This window comes from Amblyomma maculatum, chromosome 11 (assembly GCF_055883805.1).
Source record: "Amblyomma maculatum isolate TAMU_Amacu chromosome 11, ASM5588380v1, whole genome shotgun sequence".
NCBI lineage: Eukaryota > Metazoa > Arthropoda > Arachnida > Ixodida > Ixodidae > Amblyomma > Amblyomma maculatum.
The window spans coordinates 32,065,434-32,083,165 of NC_139354.1; the positions used below are offsets into that span (position 1 = coordinate 32,065,434).

The 17,732-nt window shown below is 52.0% G+C and overlaps 2 protein-coding genes across 2 annotated transcripts in view; one reads left to right on the forward strand and one right to left on the reverse strand.

The window, feature by feature from the left end:
• Positions 1-14,863, reverse strand: part of LOC146173413 (neprilysin-1-like) — a 23,956-nt gene extending 9,093 nt beyond the window's left edge. Inside the window, exons 1-7 of the mRNA XM_084585189.1 lie at positions 14,740-14,863; positions 14,546-14,665; positions 11,049-11,177; positions 10,892-10,978; positions 10,617-10,822; positions 8,933-9,151; positions 5,842-6,452 (exon numbers count right to left, since the gene is read on the reverse strand). Coding sequence (XP_084441315.1) covers positions 5,842-6,452; positions 8,933-9,151; positions 10,617-10,822; positions 10,892-10,978; positions 11,049-11,177; positions 14,546-14,665; positions 14,740-14,863 — 1,496 coding nt within the window. The remainder of the gene's footprint in view (positions 1-5,841; positions 6,453-8,932; positions 9,152-10,616; positions 10,823-10,891; positions 10,979-11,048; positions 11,178-14,545; positions 14,666-14,739) is intronic.
• A 543-nt stretch (positions 14,864-15,406) lies between these two features.
• LOC146173414 (kelch-like protein 32) lies at positions 15,407-17,704 on the forward strand. Its single transcript, XM_084585190.1, has one exon. It carries the CDS (start codon positions 15,407-15,409, stop codon positions 17,702-17,704), a length of 2,298 nt encoding a protein of 765 aa, XP_084441316.1.
• Positions 17,705-17,732: the final 28 nt, after the last annotated feature.

Genomic DNA, 17,732 nt, shown 5'->3' on the forward strand with positions numbered 1-17,732 from the left:
TCACCAGCAGCAATGTCGTTTTATAGAATTCCAAATTTTGTTTCGAACAAACTTTATTTTGCGTGAAATCTGAGGCAATGATAATTGAGCAAAGTGGCTTGTTGGACATTATGTTGAAACAGCGCTAGAAACACGGAAAGATATAGAAATGTGTGTTTGCCTATCTGTCCGTGTTTCTAGCGCTGTTTCAACATAACGATAATTGGTTTGCAGGAAAGGAAGGCGCTGTATCGTCACACTTTTTCTGTGGACACCTTTCCCGCGCTGTAAGGGAAGGAAATAAGGTGGGAGTGAAAGTGGAGAGAGAGAAAGGTGGCGTAGTGGAGGGCTACGAGTAATTTCGACCACCTGCAGGGATCTTTGGTGATGCTCACGGTTGGTGAGGGGTGGCTGCTCCTGGCCCTACGGGGCTGGGACAGGTAGGCTAGCCTGCCACCGGTGGTTGTACCTGTTGTAGTCCGTCATATCACCCGTCACCGCTTCGGTGGCGGACAACGGCTGTTGTGGCACGCGTCTTTATTTCTCCCCCTTGTTCTTCTCTATTTTCTCCCCTGTCCGCACAAGGCAGCGGAGGTGGCTCAGCTACAGAACCAGTAGCAGGCCCGTGCATTTTCTCTTCCTTCCTCGAGCTGGGAATTGATTGATTGATTGAAAACTTTATTTGTTTTTTGGAAGTTTGTTAGCGGTGGAGGTCGAGGCTTTTTCTGGAAGTCCGTCACCTCCCTGGCCGTGGTTGGGCCCCTAGTCCAGGGCTCCACTGAGTCGGGCCACCTCGCTTGCGTGGGCTATGAGTGCCCTCTGGGCCTCTAGCTCGCAGCTGGTGAGCCGGCTCTCCCATTGCTCCGCACTTGGTGTTTTCTGTTTGTGAAATGCATATTTCTCTCGCATTCCCACGTGATGTGATATAGTGTTGGTTTTGATCCGCACCATGGGCAGCTGGCGCTATATTGTGTTGGAAAAATCTTGTTTAGTATGTGTAGGTTTGGGAAGGAGCCCGTTTGTAGTCTCCTCCATCCCGTGGCTTCTTCCTTGGTTAGTTGTTTGTGTGGCGGGGGGTAGTGGAACCTCAGCCCCTTATATAGGTTTAGTAGGTCTGAATAACTCTCTCCGCATCAGATCTGGGGGCCCTCCGGGGTGAGCGACGCTCCCGCTCGGCTGGTCATTCCTCGAGCTAGGTTGACTGCCCCCTCGTTGCCCCTGATTCCCGCGTGGTTCGGTATCCAGATTATGTTTTGCTTTGGTGTCTCCTCCGAGGGCGCACCCTCTTTGAGGATCTTGAGTGCCGCACTGCTAATCCTGCCCCTAGTGTAATTCCGGCACGCCTCTTGTGAGTCTGTTAGGATGTGGAGAGGTCTCCCTGTCCTATATCCTTCTCTTACAGCCAGAGCAATGGCTATCTCTTCTGCTTCTGTTATGTCAGACACCCTGGTCGTGACACTTGCGATGTGTTCCTCTTCGTGGTTTACTACCAGAAAAAAAAAATGCACGGGCCTGAGCCGCCTCGTGCGGACTGAGGATAAGTCATATAGAGACAGCTACAGACGGGGACCCTCCCGAACCCAACTACACATCAAAATTCATAAATAAGGATATGAATCTCTTCTGCCGGTTTTTCGGGGAGAAAGACCACTTCGAGCATATGATCTGGGCGTGCAAAGTTCATAAGCCTCCCTCTAAACTCTTGCCTGATCCCTCTAAAGAAGCTTAGGACAAGAAGGTCCAGCGATGACCTTGGCATTCAGTTCAAGGCCGTCGAATGGGCCGGCGTCGCCAAAGACCTCCACGGCTTGTGGCACGCTAGCTGACTTCCCCTATTCCTCCCACTTATGGTGAATAAACTTTTATCAGTCAGCAGTCTTTTCCTTCCTACAGTCGCAACAACAAAATGCTGATATCGCACAGCACGCATGTACATTTCGCCTCCATCGCCGCGGTGGTGCAGTTTCTAAGAGCGTTAGCTCTCTTTTTTTTTTTGCAATGTCTATTGTCTCGGGGCACAAAAGGAATGTTAGGAAGGATGAAGGGTATGGTCAAATGAATAAAAAAGAAAGGTCGGCTGATGTAATGAAGTCTAGGAGTGAACGATGATGCGGTCCCTGCGTCCAAGTGGCATATGACGACGAGTTATGGTGGGAGAGGCCAGTTGCCACAAGGTGCCGGATCCGCGTCGGCTCAGCGTTAGCTCTAACTCATCACATTTTTCGATTTCTTGAGGTTTGCTACTACCTACTTTCGCCGTGAAATTTTCTAAGTCCGAGGAATAAAGAGGCAGCCCCCATAGCAAAATGATAAAGCAACCCATTAGTGATTGATTGGTGATGTCACCCATAAATCCAAGGTCTTGGCCAATAAGTAATTAATTGATGCAATTACTTTATCCAAGATGGCGGCTGACTAAGACTGACGTGACTATGACGCCATAATCCACGATGGTGGCTTAATTCGGGCCCAATGATGACGTCATAACCCAATATATGGCGGAAAGAAGGGAACCACGTGATTATGACATCATAATAAAAATGGCGGCATAGTTTCGGTGTCTCAAATTCCAGATGGCCGCCAATTCGGATTCCAGTGATGACGTCATAATCCAATATTGCGGACAGAAGTGAAATCACATGATTATAATGTCATAATCAAAGATGGCGGCATAGTTTCGGATTCTCAAATCGATAATGGCGGCCGAATTCGGGTGCCGATGATGACGTCACGGTCCAATAAGCGGATAGAAGTTGAACCACATGATTATGAAAGCAGGGAATGAAATGGCGCCATAGTTTCAGTTCCCAAATCTAAGATAGCGGATCTCGATGTGACGTCATAGCCAAGATGGTGGCCACTAAAATTAATTATGCCTAAAATTAGGCCCACCGTGACCCCCCAAACGAAGCAAATTCTGATTTGGGACATATGCTGGGGTGTGTAACTTGACAATGGGTAGAGGTACATAAATGGGACCGGTACCAAGCGATTTGTCTTGAGATCTATCGTATCGGACGCGTAGATTAAATTAATCACCTGATCGTAATTTCTCCGATAGATGCCGCTAGGCGGCTTGCGTGCAGGTGTATATAACTCATTACTTGAATGTCTTCCAGATGGTGGTGGCATCTTTTTTTTATTGCATGTCCATATACACACAGCACAAAATTGTTACGATGCCCGTTTACTGTTCCGGAGTACCCGGGTTAGATCCCGACCGCCGGCGGCTGCGTTTCGATGGAGGCGAAATCTGAAGCAACATTTGTAAAATCGCAGGATGAATCCCTATTAAATTTTGCGGAAAGAACGAAGATTTTACGGGTATGCCTTCGGCAACGTTTTTTGCCGTTCATATACAACAGACTGTAAAACAGTGTACTATAAATTTATATTTTAACTTATTCTACCCTCACTGCCAGACGGACGGCAATCCGACCGCGAACCCCTTCCGAAGGTAGCTACATTGTTAACTGCTGTCACTCAGCCCTCCCTTCTGTTTTTCGCACATCGGTCTCGCGTCCCCATTGAGCCATCTCCCGGTAACGCATTGTGGTTTTGTTTCGACATGAGACCGCGCGATGTAAGCGAACGAGGAGACTCCAATCGATTCGGGTAACAGCAGGTGCGCACGTTTTTCCCTCCGCGGTACCCCAGCCTTGGGGTACCGCGGAGTGTACCAGATTAGCTCCGCCGCGCACGCGTGTGATACGTTTACCTCGTGCGCCCGGCGCCGCGACCCCGATTTCGGGTGCTGCGGCAGGGGCTCTATGGGTTGTAACGAGGTCTGCGAATCAGCACAGCATTTGTAATGCGGATTTCAGTGTAATAAACTCATGTACATATAAATTGTGCTCTTGCTTCTTTAGGAGCGGAGGCGCAGGCGCGCACTGCATGCTGGCTGGGCTCTCGGTTTGCTCTGGCCCTAACCAGCGGTATGTGAGTGAGGTGGCCAACACACCGATAACAGTATACAAAAAATAACCCCACAAAGTGCTCAACATAGGGATGTGTATTAGGGTGAAATGTATTGCCTTAAGAGCCCACATAATACTGTATCGAGGCTATTTTGACCCAATAACGTTAATGGTCTCGTTACTCCGAAAATCCGACATCGGCGTTGGGAGCGCAAAATCACAGGCCTGGCGCTGGCAGGTAGTAGTTGGCGGCTGGCATAGCCAGGTACAGATTCTTCGACGGTTTGTGCGACATAACGGGACTTTATGACATCGGAAATTTGGGAGGAGCTTCCAACTCGGGTTCCTCATTTGAGGTCTATGGAATAAGACCTTTTCCAGTGCTTTGGATGTTGAGTTAGCCCCACTGCAACCTAGGCCATACGAGGCACGCTCACGACTTGGTTTAAGCAGGGCTTTATTGTTGGATGGTCGCCTACGCTATCATCATCATCATCATCATCATCATCATCATCATCATCATCATCAGCCTGATTATACCCACTGCAGGGCGAAGGCCTCTCCCATATTTCTCCACTTAACCCGGTTCTGTGCTAGCTGCATCCACTTGACCCCTGCGAACTTCTTAATCTCATCTGCCCACCTAACTTTCTGCCTCCCCCTGCTACGCTTTCCTTCCCTTGGAATCCAGTTTGTTACCCTAAGCGACCATCGGTTATCCTCTCTTCGCACTACATGTCCTGCCCATGTCCATTTCTTCTTCTTAATTTCCACTAGAATGTCGGTAACTTGAGTTCTTTCTCTGACCCACTCTGCACGCTTTCTATCTCTTAATGTTACCCCTACCATTTTTCGTTCCATAGCCCTCTGGGTTGTCCTCAACTTAAGTAGAACTCTCTTGGTTAGCCTCCACGTTTCAGCCCCATAGGTGAGTACAGGCAAGATGCAACTGTTGTATACTTTCCTCTTGAGCGATACCGGTAAGCTGCTAGTCATAATCTGCGAGTGCTTGCCAAATGCGCTCCACCCCAATCTTATTCTTCTTGATATTTCCTTTTCATGGTCCGGATCGGCGGTTACTATCTGTCCTAAGTAGACATATTCGCCTACTATTTCCAGTATTTCGCTACCTAATGTAAACTGCTGTTCCTTCCCGAGGCTGTTGAACATTACCTTAGTCTTCTGCATATTGATTTTCAAGCCTACCTTTCTACTTTTTCTGTCTAGGTCATCAATCATTATTTGCAGTTCATCCCCCGAGTTGCTTAGCAAGGCAATGTCATCAGCAAATCGCAGATTACTGAGGTATTCTCCATCTACCCTTATCCCTAACTGCTCCCATTCCAAGTCTCTGAATACTTCCTCTAAACAAGCTGTGAATAGTACTGGGGAGATTGTGTCTCCTTGCCTAACACCTTTCTTTATGGGAATTTTGTTGCTTTCTTTATGTAGAACTATGGTTGCTGTGCAGCCACTATATATATCTTCCAGCACTTTCACGTACGGCTCGTCTACCCCCTGATTTCGCAATGCCTGCATCACCGCCTACGCTATCGTGTCACAGCAAATTGTCCTCCATATTTTATTTATTTTTGTGGTTCCGGACCAAACATCGCATTCATCGAGGCTGGAGGAGGTATTCAAGAGAGGTGATACATATAGGCTGCCATTTTGGCGTACAGGTCGCAGCTTCTACGGGGTCGGCCGAAACAGATTTGCTTCCACCTTTTCGTCGTGCTTCATGCACGCTAATATGGCGTTCGCTATGACTTGAGAGTAAACTTTGCGATTTATATCGAAGGAGTGCAAATAAAACAACTGTAAGAGTGCCTCCTATATTTCACATGCTATGTGCTCGTGGAATAGCTACAAGCTGGCTACCATCCTCTCCAAGAGCTGTGCACATATAATCCTTGCGAATAGAATAGACGAGGAGTTCGCTCACAGCGGCGGCAATCCCTTGCCAGCAAGCGCCTTCCACCGCTTGAGCATTACTGCCGAGCGCGCCCGGAACCAGTCGAGCATCACGGGCCCGTCGCTGCCTATATCGGGAACCTGGCGGTAGATCTGCTCCAGCACCATCTTGTCCTCTACGAAGGGCGGGTACAGCAAGTGCACCTGCAGCGCGTTTAGTTTGTGCACAGCGCGTTGGCTCACTGCCTCCGCGAGCCACAGGTAGTCGACCAGCTGCCGCTTCAGCTGGTCCGTGGCCATGGCAACGGTGTCGCGTGCCGCGCTACGCGCCTGGGCTCCTGGCTGTGGCGCCATTAACGCTGTGGCTGCGTGCTCCATGACGGCGCGCAGCTCGCGGAGGCAGCGGCGCTCGACACGCTCAGTGACTCGGGTGAGCAAGGTGGCCGTAGGGAGGACTGGCAGCAGGGGCGCCAGCTCGAGCGCCAGCCTCCAGGACAGGTAGTTGTGCAGGGCGGCGGGCCTCGCGTCGCCAAGCTGAGATGCCGCTTCGTCCAGGTAGGACGGCGCCGTGAGCACAAGGCTGACTGTCTGCGGCGCCGTCAGGTCCTCCAGCAGGGCCGAGAACACGTCGCGCCAGCGCCACTACAGTGAGAGCGTCACCGAGAAGTGTTCATCTGTGACCGTGCTCAGGAAGGTTGACGTCGCCATAAAGCTGGCACATATGGTTGTCAGACTTTTTTGCATAGCATGGGACATCGGCCAGCATTCATGCAAGACCGCAAAGCGCTTGCGCTGTTTCCATTAGCCGGAACACACCGGAATAGGCTGTCTTGTTTAGAGTGATCGAAGAGGGCAACCTCCCGGAGATTTATTCTTTTCATGGGAAAGAGTGACGGCTATGGTTGTAATTGCTTGCTCGCCAGCCCGCCCACTTTTAAAGGCCTTCAGCGATATACTTGCGTCATATGGTTGTACACGGTAACCAAATGTATTTCGTTAGTAGCAGAAAACTAAGTGATGCGTCATTGAGTATGACATAAGACATAACAAGACCATCTTCGTGACATATAACGCAAATACTTGCGCGTGAAAGTGGCATAATCGCAGCAAACATGCAGGAGGACGAGGAACAGAAAAGGCGATTGTCTGATCTACCTATTTGCTTTGGAGGGCGCCCAAACCCTGCCCCATACGGACACATTTTCAAAAGTCCAGTATATAGGTTAACGACGCCGCATTGGAGTATACGCCGAGTAGCTTAGCTGAATGCGCCATACGGTTGTACATGGTAACCAAATGTATTTCATTAGTAGCAGAAAACTAAGTGATGCGTCATTCAGTATGACACAATCTATCTTCGCGACCAACATATTCCCTCACCGCCGCGGGAATTGGTGGCAGTGTCCCCCAGAATGCTCTCTCCGGGACGGATGTACTAGTGTGCTTCACAGCTACCCTCCTTCGGGCCGCATAGGGTAAACATCGTAATCGAGATAGATGAGTTAACTGAATGGAAGGGCATGAAGGTCAGCCGGAAATATGCAGAAAGCTCACTTCCTCCTGAGCTCTGGAGAAGGGCATAAGGATGGCTAACGATGTGGAGAAAAGATAGGCGAATACATCTAATTCCGACCCAACGTCCAATGTACTGGGCATATGATAAAAGCGGCGCGAAAAATATGAAAGCAGTATTCGTCCAAACCAAAACCACCTTGGTGGCTTTCCAAAAAGACAAGCAATATTATGATCAATATCTCCCCCTTCGGAAACATTTTTCTTGAAGATTCATGAGGTCGCGCAGTATAAATGCCGTCGGCTACAAGGAGACCGCCACGTGCGAAATTATTTGTGTGCGATTCACGCAAATAAAGTCATGCAAAGTAACTAAACTTCCTAGTATTCCTAAAGCCTCACTGTCGCAACGAGCAAAAATAACGTCTATCGAAAATGGCCGGCTGTCGAAACGCTTCAAAGAGGCGGCCAACGTTACTGTTTCGCCCGCAGTACTGCGCGCGCCATCTAGTACGAACTCCACATTATTCAGTTCCGGCGCAATTGGAACAGTGCGCAAAGTCCGCTTGTCCAAAATAACAGAAGTACTTGCGCGTGGAAGTGGAATCTAAACGTAGCCTGCGCCGCAGACGTGCGAACGGGGAACAGAAAATGCGACTTCCGTGTCTACCTTTTTAGCCGTATTTGTCGAGTTTCCGGCTGGGCCCTGTATCGCCTTTATCTCTCCATCGCACTTCATAAAGCCCGGAAGAAAAATGGTGTCCATTCTTGAGCAAGGCACAACTGTTTGGAGGCCATCGCTGAGACGCTCTTTTGGCCTCGGGAAGAACTTTGGTTTGTGCTAGTTGGCTCATTGTTATGGATGATTGTGAGGACGGCGCGAAAGGGACAGGGAAGGAACACGAAACAGGCGCCAGCACCGGCGCTCTCATTTCCGTCGAGCCTGTGGTGTCCGGGATCTATTGACACAATATGCGGTGGCCTTTTTCATGAAATCAAAGGAGCTCAGTGATGTCAAGTTCCAGAAACCATTAGGCATCACCGATGCCTAATCACACCCCGAAAACTCCTTCACTTGCTGAACGATGAGAACGTTTTTCACGTGGACTTGACTTGTACCTATCTGTCTTGGAGTCGACGCTATTCACGCTGTCCATGAAAGCTTAGGGCTATGTAGGTACATACGTGGAGTAGACACTTTGCAATTTTCCCCTTTCCGTCATTTGATGGCAGAAAGCATGCGAGAAGTAGGATAGACAGTTGGGCGAGTTGGTACAATTGCATAGTGGGTGGAACAGCGCGAAGAAACGAAGCACACTTCTGTTGTGCTTCTCTTGTGTGTTTCGTGTCTTCGCGCTGTTCCACCCAATATGCGAGATAGTGTACGCTATAGTGAGAAATCATTTCTTTGGTCCGGGGTGTAGGGTGCCGAAGAGCAATTTGGTTGCGTTGCTGCTAGTACCAGAAGCATGGTGTTCTGTTATACTATTGTTGGATACTGAGCGTATAATTTTGTCTATATTGCGCCAGGCTTCCTCGACTTCGCACTTGAGAATGGAAAGCCACAAACATCCACTGCGTCGTGCACAGTGGGCGGAAGGTGCGCGCACCTTAGCGTTCTGGGGAAGACTGAAGATGCGCACGGTATGGTAGCGGGGCACGTAAGCGGCAACAGGTGGTGCAGCCCTGGCCGCCGTGCGGGACACGCTGCTGTCCAGCTCGACCAGGGCGCGCACCACGGGGCCATCGGGAGTCCGCTGCGTCAGAGCCTGCAGCCCGGATGCCGTCTCATTCCACCGCCAGTTGGGACCCACAGATGGAGGCTCCACCTGCACGGTACAGAATATACAGAATATCGATAGCTGAGCTGCTGGACACGATGACGCACCACACGTAGTTTCCTTGACGCCTCCGCGCGACATGTTATCGTGACTATTTTGTAAGATAACAAAAATAAACTGCCTCGGCCTGCACCACAGTTCTTTAACGAAACAGGGGGTCGTGGTGAAAACATTTATTGCGTAATATAATACAGGATAAGAAAGCCTATGAGAAATATGCTAGGTTGAATTCTCGATGTGGGACGCTTTCGGATGAGATCGTCGCCCATGCCCTCGCGACTTTTGAACCTGTAGGTCGGAGCAACCGAGCAGAGGCGCCACCCAGACATCCTTAGTATGGTTGGGATAGGAGTTAAGAGCCGGATTCTTTTGGCGCGCACACGCCAAATGATAGACGTCAGCTATCATCCTATAGTGTGTGCCATAACCATTGACCTTCAGGTTAAAGTATTTCAAGAAATCTGGGCAGAGAGGAGTGTTCGTAAGGATCGTCTCAGAATTTGCTCGTCAGCCCCACTCAGCAACTTGTCAGATGCTACGGTGGTGGTGATGAGACGAGGTAACAGGTTTTCTATGTGCATCTGGTTCATCAAGATGGTGGCCAAAGTGAGATCAGTGGAAGTCGCCTTAAGAATGGGCATAAGGTGACCGCGAAACGCAAAGCTGCCTAGTTCGTCAAATGTCCTGTAAGGCAAGCTGGACGGGTTCGCTGAGGGGGATGCCGTGCTCGTGTATTGATCTTTTTTCGCACGTAACAAAAATGCAGATAATATTGAATACAATTCTAATATCGGGCGAACGCGGCGTTGCACAAGTTTTGGTCTTCTGCCGCCTATAGCTTTGTGCAGTTGGCTGGAATGAGACATTTGTCATCAATTCAATGTCTTCTTTTATTGACTGGCTATACTAACACAGCACTATACTTCGGACTTACCATTGTCTCGGCAACTCGTTGCTTCAGCTGTTATGCACCATTGCTATGCAGCTGCTGATCAATCACAGCTCCTCCCCAAGCAAGAAAAGGTTTTACTAGGGGTATAATACTACCTAAATTAGTGCTTTCGCACCAACAACGGAATACACGAAGATACATATAAGGCCGTGTGGCCCACACACCTATTCGTCGGACTTCAGTTTAGTTCCTTTTCTGCAGTGGATTAATTTATCTCCAGTATGTTGTGAGCTATGAGGGACTTCGCAGTTGGCATGTCCTGATTAACTGCCGACAGCCGAGTTATCCGACTCCAGTGGACCAACATAGGTTCAGTGATGTGAAAGCTGATGGCTCAGTGATAAGCCAGTAGGCACGTTTCTGCCACTGAAAGAGCCAACGGAAAGGCGGGCTCCTTCAGAGCACATGGCTGGAGCACATGTCCCAGTCTGAACGTGGCGGCCGTGGTAAGTTGTGCTGGGTAAACCGAAAACCATTGGCAGAAACATGAGCTTTACTCACGTATATGGCCACCGCAGAGCGGTTGCCAGGTGCGGCAGCGAGCCGCAGGCTCACTAATGGTCCCAAGCCGAGATGCCGCAGGAGGTTTCCAGCCAGCTGCTCGGGTGCCAGAGGGGGCTCCCGGTCCAGCGGCAGAGGGAAGTGCGACACGCCAAGCCTCTGCGCTACGGCCCACCAGGCGTCGTGGCCCTGCTGCTTCAGCAAATCTGCGCACCGACCACGCGCATATGTAGCGTACACTGTTCCCACGGAAACGCGCGGCTGTCGTCGCACACCTGTCTTGAGGCAGCCCTGGTAGAGCGCGGCCGCCTTCTCGGCCACTGTCTGTCGGCTTCGGGGCACGGCCATGGAGGACAGCATCGCTGCGCCACACAGCACAGCGCGAATCGTATTGGAGGCGCTCCCACGCCCCACACTGCGCGATAAACATACCACTCAGCCGACGCTCATCGTGACGCCGAAGTTCGGCAGCTTGGCTGTGGGCGGCACGGCCGCAGGCGTAGCGGTACGGGTCATGGCATGGGTCCTGGTCCCAGTCGATGGAACTGTTGAGTCGCTGCCCTGCGTCCCAGTAAGAAGTGCTGGTTGTAATGCCAGCTTTGATGATGATGACCGCGCTACCTCATCTTCATAGGCGGCGCACATGGCGTTGGTGGCATATACGCTGCTTAATCCCGTATAAGGCGTTCTGCGTCGTACTTCGGTGCGAGTTTTGTTCTTAAAGAGTTCTCCAATGACGCAAGGACACCTTTGTCAGAAGAGTAAGTGACTAACGTACAGTCCGACAAAAGTTTAGAGCACAGGGGTCGGCTTATAAGGCGTGGAGCGGAGCTGCTTTTGCACTGATGGAAGTCGCTCCCCTTGGACATGGCACCGCAAAAAATAGTTTTACCTTCAGTAGGTCTGGAACACTGGGAATACATTACGATCCACACGGTGCAGCAAAGCTGGGCTTTTGATGAAGTCTGTACATAGGTAAGGACAATTTTGGCACGTTAACATTAACGGGTCCATTTCGGAAAAATCTGTCCATCTATCCGTCCGAAGCTACGGTTGACAAATGACGAAGCAAAGAGAAGAAACCCCTGTCCACTTTCAGAGGAGAAGGGGAGGGAGAGGACAGACGAAGAGAAGATGGGAGGCGATGTGAGGCCGCTGTGGAGTTGGAGGGGATGATGGCGTGTCAATCGATTGGTTGACGGACGCGGACTGGATCACGAATAGCCTGCTGCAGCAGTTGCATTTAGAAGTTGGTTTTGCTAGTTTTTATGGCACATAAGCAACTAAGGCTATCATCCGCCAAGAACAGCTAGGAAGCATTCTTAGCCGTCGGAACCATTTTTCCTCTGGGGGAGTGAAAAAATGCATATTACTGTAAACATCGTCATCACTATGCATTTTCCTTGATGATTATGCAGGCGCAAGGTACTATATATATAATAAAACTGACTAAATACAGTCAGTGCGCCAACATTTGACCGTGAGGCTTCGACAAAAAATGATATACGCTTCGTGCAACGTATTCGCACGTTTTTGTTAACCCTATTGTATTTTTCTGAATCATCGCGGGACTGATAACTATTACCTAAACTATAAGGTGCCAAATGTGGACTTCTTTCCACGGTTCGTACGGCAAGCGTCTCAGTTTCCGACTCTAAGCTGAAAGTTATCAGCGCTTAGCGCACGTGCAGTAGAGTAAAGCAAGTTTTGGTTTAGTTTGGCTTGTGGTGTTTAACGTCCCAAAGCGACTTAGGCTATGAGAGACGCCGTAGTGGAGGACTCCGGAAATTTCGACCACCTGGGGTTCTTTAACGTGCCCTGACATCGCACAGCACACGGGCGCCGTGCTTTCCGCCTCCATCGAAAAGCGGCCGCCGGGGCCGGGATTCGATCCCGCATCCTTGGGAACAGTAGTCGAGCTCCGTAACCACTGCGCCACCCCGGTGGGGCAAAAGCAAGTTTTCATGTTGCGCTGTCAGTGTGTGAACTTGCCACAGCCATAAAATAATAGCAGCTGATTGAAACACAGCTTTAAAAAATGACAGAAATCCGATTATATTTTAAATATTTGAAAAACACTAATTTAAAGTTCTCTTTTTTTTTTCATACAATCTGTTACGTAGCGATACGGAGGGGTACATCTTGTGATCGGAAAAATGAAGTTAACACCGACGTGAAACAGCTTTTTGATAAGCTCTGGATGAAGGACGCTAATGATGAAATGTTTTTGAAATATTCAGACACGTTACATCTGTCAGACACGTTACATCTGGCAAAGATTTAATCCCTCTAAACTCAAGCAACTAAAGAGAAAACTTGGAAGTTAAGCCTGGTTAGACTTGGATATTGCTTGATGGTAATGGCTGAGGTGAGGTATGATTCGGCTCGTCTTCAGCAGCGTTCAGCATCGCCATTGCAACGTTTGGCGAGACAGGTTTCACGTTCTTCCGAGGTGTCTGCGGCACGTTTTGCTCGATACGCCTCTCTTCGTTTCTGTGCTGCAGCCTCTCGGCGAGCTACGTACACTGGATGATCGGATTCGGCCTGTCTTCTTCGCAACCTCTGAGACGAAGACAGTTCACGAGGCTACCACCTGGATCATCCATGACGACTGCTGGCATTACTTGTCGAGAGCTGTTGCGATACGTTGGCACAGGCTAAGAGGCAGCCGAGGTTATCAGACAGAGCGAGCGCCACGACTCCAGCGTAGCTGCGGTTGAGTGACGTCACAGTTGTCATGTGACTAGGAAGAGGTAAGCGCGCGGTTACCTCTGTTTCGGCGGCGGCTGAATAAAGTCATAGCTGCCACGTTGTTTCTCCTTTGTTCAAGGACAAATACGCACACGGCGAAGGAGCTACGGAGGGGAGCAGTAAAAGCTTTCGCTTTTAAAAGCTAATGCGTATCCTATAGAGGTACTGAGTTCAAATGAGTTGCATTTATGAGCACAGGACAATCCATCTTGGTATATACCGAGCCCGGTTAAGCATAGCGCTCTGGGATTTTTATTGCGAAAGCAATACTACTTTCACTTTCAAGCCTTTGCGGTGCGGCGGCGGTGCACATGAAATGACCTTTCGCATGACCTCTGTGCGACGTCACGCCTCAAAGCTGGGCGACCAACTCGCGCCGTTCGTGAGAGACGGCGGTTCGCATGAACGGTGGCCTAACTCCCGCTCTCTCCGCCAGGAGCGCCACAGGTGTTATGACGTCACGCCTCAAAGCGCTAGGGACAACATTAAAAGTAGAGAAGCCTGGGAAACCCTGCTGCGAAGCGACGTCCCCGCTGACCAGCAGAAAGCCGTCCGCCTGGTGGCTGAGGCCGCGAATAACCAATGTATATTCGCCAGTCCTTAGTCGCGGAGGTTCCAGCCCCCGTTCCTCAGGCCTGCGTGCCAGGAGTGGGGAGTAGGGGGCCTCCTAAATCGGTGGAAATTAAAGTTTTAATCATCATCATCATCGGGGCGACCAACTCGCGCCGTCCGTGAGAGACGGCGGTGTGCATGAACGGCGTTCTAACTCCCGCTCTCTCCGCCAGAAGCGCCACAGGGGCTGTGACATTATACAGCTGCATAAAGCGGCGACCGACTCGCGCCATCCGTGAGAGACGGCGGTGCGCATGACTACGATGCCGCCTACTGCTAAGGATGCTTTCGCAACCTACCGGGCTTAACCAAGCTAAGCCTCTGCCAACATTTTTTTGCGATGTTTATTGCCTCAGGGCATAAAAAGAATGCTATGAATAATGAAGGGTGTGGTCAAATAAATGAAAAAGGTTGGCTGATACAATGAAGTCGAGTAGTGAACGATGATGTGGTCCCTGCGTCCAAGCGTCTGGGAGTTCATACTGGGTCCCCATCGTTGCCTGTACCAGCGGCATAAAGTATTCTGACATACTCTGCGCTGGCGGGAGTAGGGCGAGTGGGCTCACCCTCCTGCTGGCACTGTGGCGAGGAGCAGAAGCGCACCAGCTGGGACCGCCTCGTTTTCCTCGTGAGGAGGGGCGCGGCTACAGGTGCCACAATAGCAGCACCGTGTCCTGGAGCTGCTGCTGCGGCGCCGCCGCCTGCGAGGAAGGCTGTTCAGTTGACAACCGCCAGCGTGGCATGCATAGTCTGTACTCACCGGCGGGTGTCGGCAAAACGAACGCGGACACCATGCAGGCGAGTATGAGCACGGCCGCCAGGCAGGCCGCCGCCAGCGAGAGCGCCCGACACCACTGCATGCGACGTCTATCGTTGCCAGCCATGTCGCTGTCCAGACACTAGGCTGCCAACAGCTACCCTTCATCCCAGTGTTCGTAAGTGGGGGCTAAGGCAGACAGCGAGTGCAGCGCCACCACTGCAACTGAGGAAGCTTTACATATCTTTTTAATTCAGTTTTAATGTAATTCAGCACTGCAGCGCATGAGGGATCACAATGGTTGGCAATGTACGCCACAATTTAAACTGAAATTAAATCAGAGCAGATTTAAGGAGATGCTGAATTCACACCGGGTTCAGTTTAATCTTTTTTTTTTCATTCACCTAATTGCGATTTCTTCTCCCGTTGTTCGCATTCTGTCGAGTCCATAGTGATTAAACGCGTTTGCGGGTCAGGATGAACGTAATCAGCACAAATTTTAATGCAGCGGCTTAAACGACTGCTACCAACAGTGGCTGATATAATACAATGAGAGCCACGAGTCAAAACGGTCACAGGCGCGCGGCTGTCTAGCGCGGAGGAAGAGGAAGCGCGTCCGCAGGGAAGACCACAGCAGCGTCGGCGTCGGCCGAGTCGCTCGGCGGCAAGCATGGCGTCGGACACCATCCCGTCGGGCGAGCCCGACGTGGTCGTCTGCATCAAGGGCAGCGAGTTCTTGGCTCACAAAGAGATCTTGATGGCAGCCAGCCCATACCTGCGCGACATCCTCCACGAGATCGGCACAGAGCAGCGCATCAAGGTCGAACTAGAAGGTGTCTCGCCATCGGCCTTCGAAGCGTTGCGCTCCTACATGTACCTGGGCAGCATCCGCATCACATGTCAGAACGTGACCGACGTCTACCGCTGCGCGTACAAACTGCGCATCCGAGCGCTCATCTCCAAGTGCCTGCAGTACCTGGCAGAGTCGGGCGAGGTGGGCCGCCACGTAGTTCTTTATGTGAACGCGGTGAAGGTGTCTATGCGCGACGAAGAGAAGGTGGCCTTCCAGTTCCTCGTAGAGCACTTCGACAGCGTCATGCGCTGCCGCGAGTTCCTCGACCTGACGGCCGTCGAGCTGTGCAACCTGCTCCGTTCAGACGTTCTGGGCACCTGCTGCGAGCTTAACGTTTTCGTGGCCGCGCTGGCATGGCTCGACCACGAGTACGACCGGAGGCGGGGACTCGAAGAGCAGGTGCTCGAATGCGTGCGCTTCCCTCTCATGGACGAGACGACACTGATGCGCTGCTTCCTTCCACCCATCTGCCCTAGCGCGGCCGTGAACGCGGCTGTTAAGCTAAGCATCGTCAAGGCCATCTTCACGCACGTGGCAGCGGCGCGAAACCGAGAAGACCTTGCGCACGAGTACCGTGCGCGACCACGCACTTATCTGGTCGAGGCACCAGCCATCGACTGGGACGAGAGAGGAGCAGTGAAGAACTTCGAAAAGTGCTCGTACACGCGCGAAAACCAGGCCCTGCGACATGATGCGGCCTGCTGCATCCAGGACGCGTATCGGCGCCATCGTGGCTGGCCGCTTCGTTCGGCATTGCCCCGCATCGACTCCGATATGGCGGACGCGCCATACGCCGAGTTCGTGCCCACCTGGGTCGATTCGAGCGAGTCGCTGTCGACCAAGGTGCGCCGCGACGCCTCACAGGAGATGGCCGTGGACCTGACACCCTACGAGGCACGGCTCGAGCAGGTAACCCGCTGCCAATCATGGGCACGCCGATTTCTGGCGCGCCTATACTACAAGCGAATTCATGCCCGCGTGCGTCCGGTCGTCGAACTGGAGGCAGTGCTGGACGAGGACGACCCGTACCAGCACTTCCTGGTGCGCCATCCCGGATCCCGGTCGCTGCCCCCTGTCACCTGGGACACGTGCCCTTCACAGACGTTGCCATGGCACGAGGGCCCGCTGCAGGACCCGGACTCCTCTGTAGTGCTAATTCTAGGTGGCGTAGAGCCCGCGAAAAGCCACGAGCTTGCGACCGGGTGCGCAATGCTGAGGTACCACCCTGGCAAGAAGGAGCTGACTCGGTGTGGTCGTCTGCCGCAGCCGAGGCATAACCACACGGCCGCCTACCTGGATGGCTACGTCTACGTGGTCGGTGGCTTCGACACGCGCAACACACACATGGCCATCAAATACGCGACTCGCACCTGCTTCCGGATGCCGCTAGAAGAAGCGGGCGTCGGCAGCTGGGAACGCGTGGCTGACATGTACCACGCGCGCTGCAACCATGCTACGGTGGCCATGGGCCGCAAGCTTTACGTCGTAGCCGGACAGGACGAGTTCGACAGGTTCCTCGCCTCCGTGGAGATCTACGACCCGAGTCAGGACCAGTGGACCGAGTGTCCCGTGCCACTCTGTTGCAAGATGTCGGCATGTGGCGCCGCATTTCACGCTGGCTCGCTTCACGTAGCCGGAGGCGTGGTCCAGTCGCGACGGCGAACCGACAAGGTGTTCCTCGTGCAGTCCGTCGAGCATTGGGACTCGGTGTGCCAGCGCTGGCTACGCGAATCCGCCCAGTTACCGTCAGGTCGTGGATCGCTCGCGCTGGTCTCCTACATGGAGCAGCTCTTTGCCGTCGGAGGGCTGACGAGGGGCGAGGACTGTCTCATGGACGTGACAGCTGACGTGCTGTGGTACGACCGCAAACGAAGCATTTGGCAACCTGCGGCACCCCTTCCACAGCCGCGGCACGCCGCCTGTGTCGTCAACGCCGACGACATGTTGCTGGTCTTCGGTGGCCTGACGAACGTCAATCACACTGAGGCCAGCGCCGATGTGCTCGCCTACAGCCACCGCCAGGACATGTGGGAGAGCGTAGGGAAACTTCCGTGCGGCATGGCCGGCTTCGCGGTCGTTGTGCTGCCGCGCTTAAAACGCTCCACCACTCAATAATTGACGTTTTTTATTTATTGCTGTCGAA

Bases quoted from the DNA above. Each gene is read 5' to 3' on its own strand.
- LOC146173414 (XM_084585190.1), top strand. From the start codon at position 15,407: ATGGCGTCGGACACCATCCCGTCGGGCGAGCCCGACGTGGTCGTCTGC.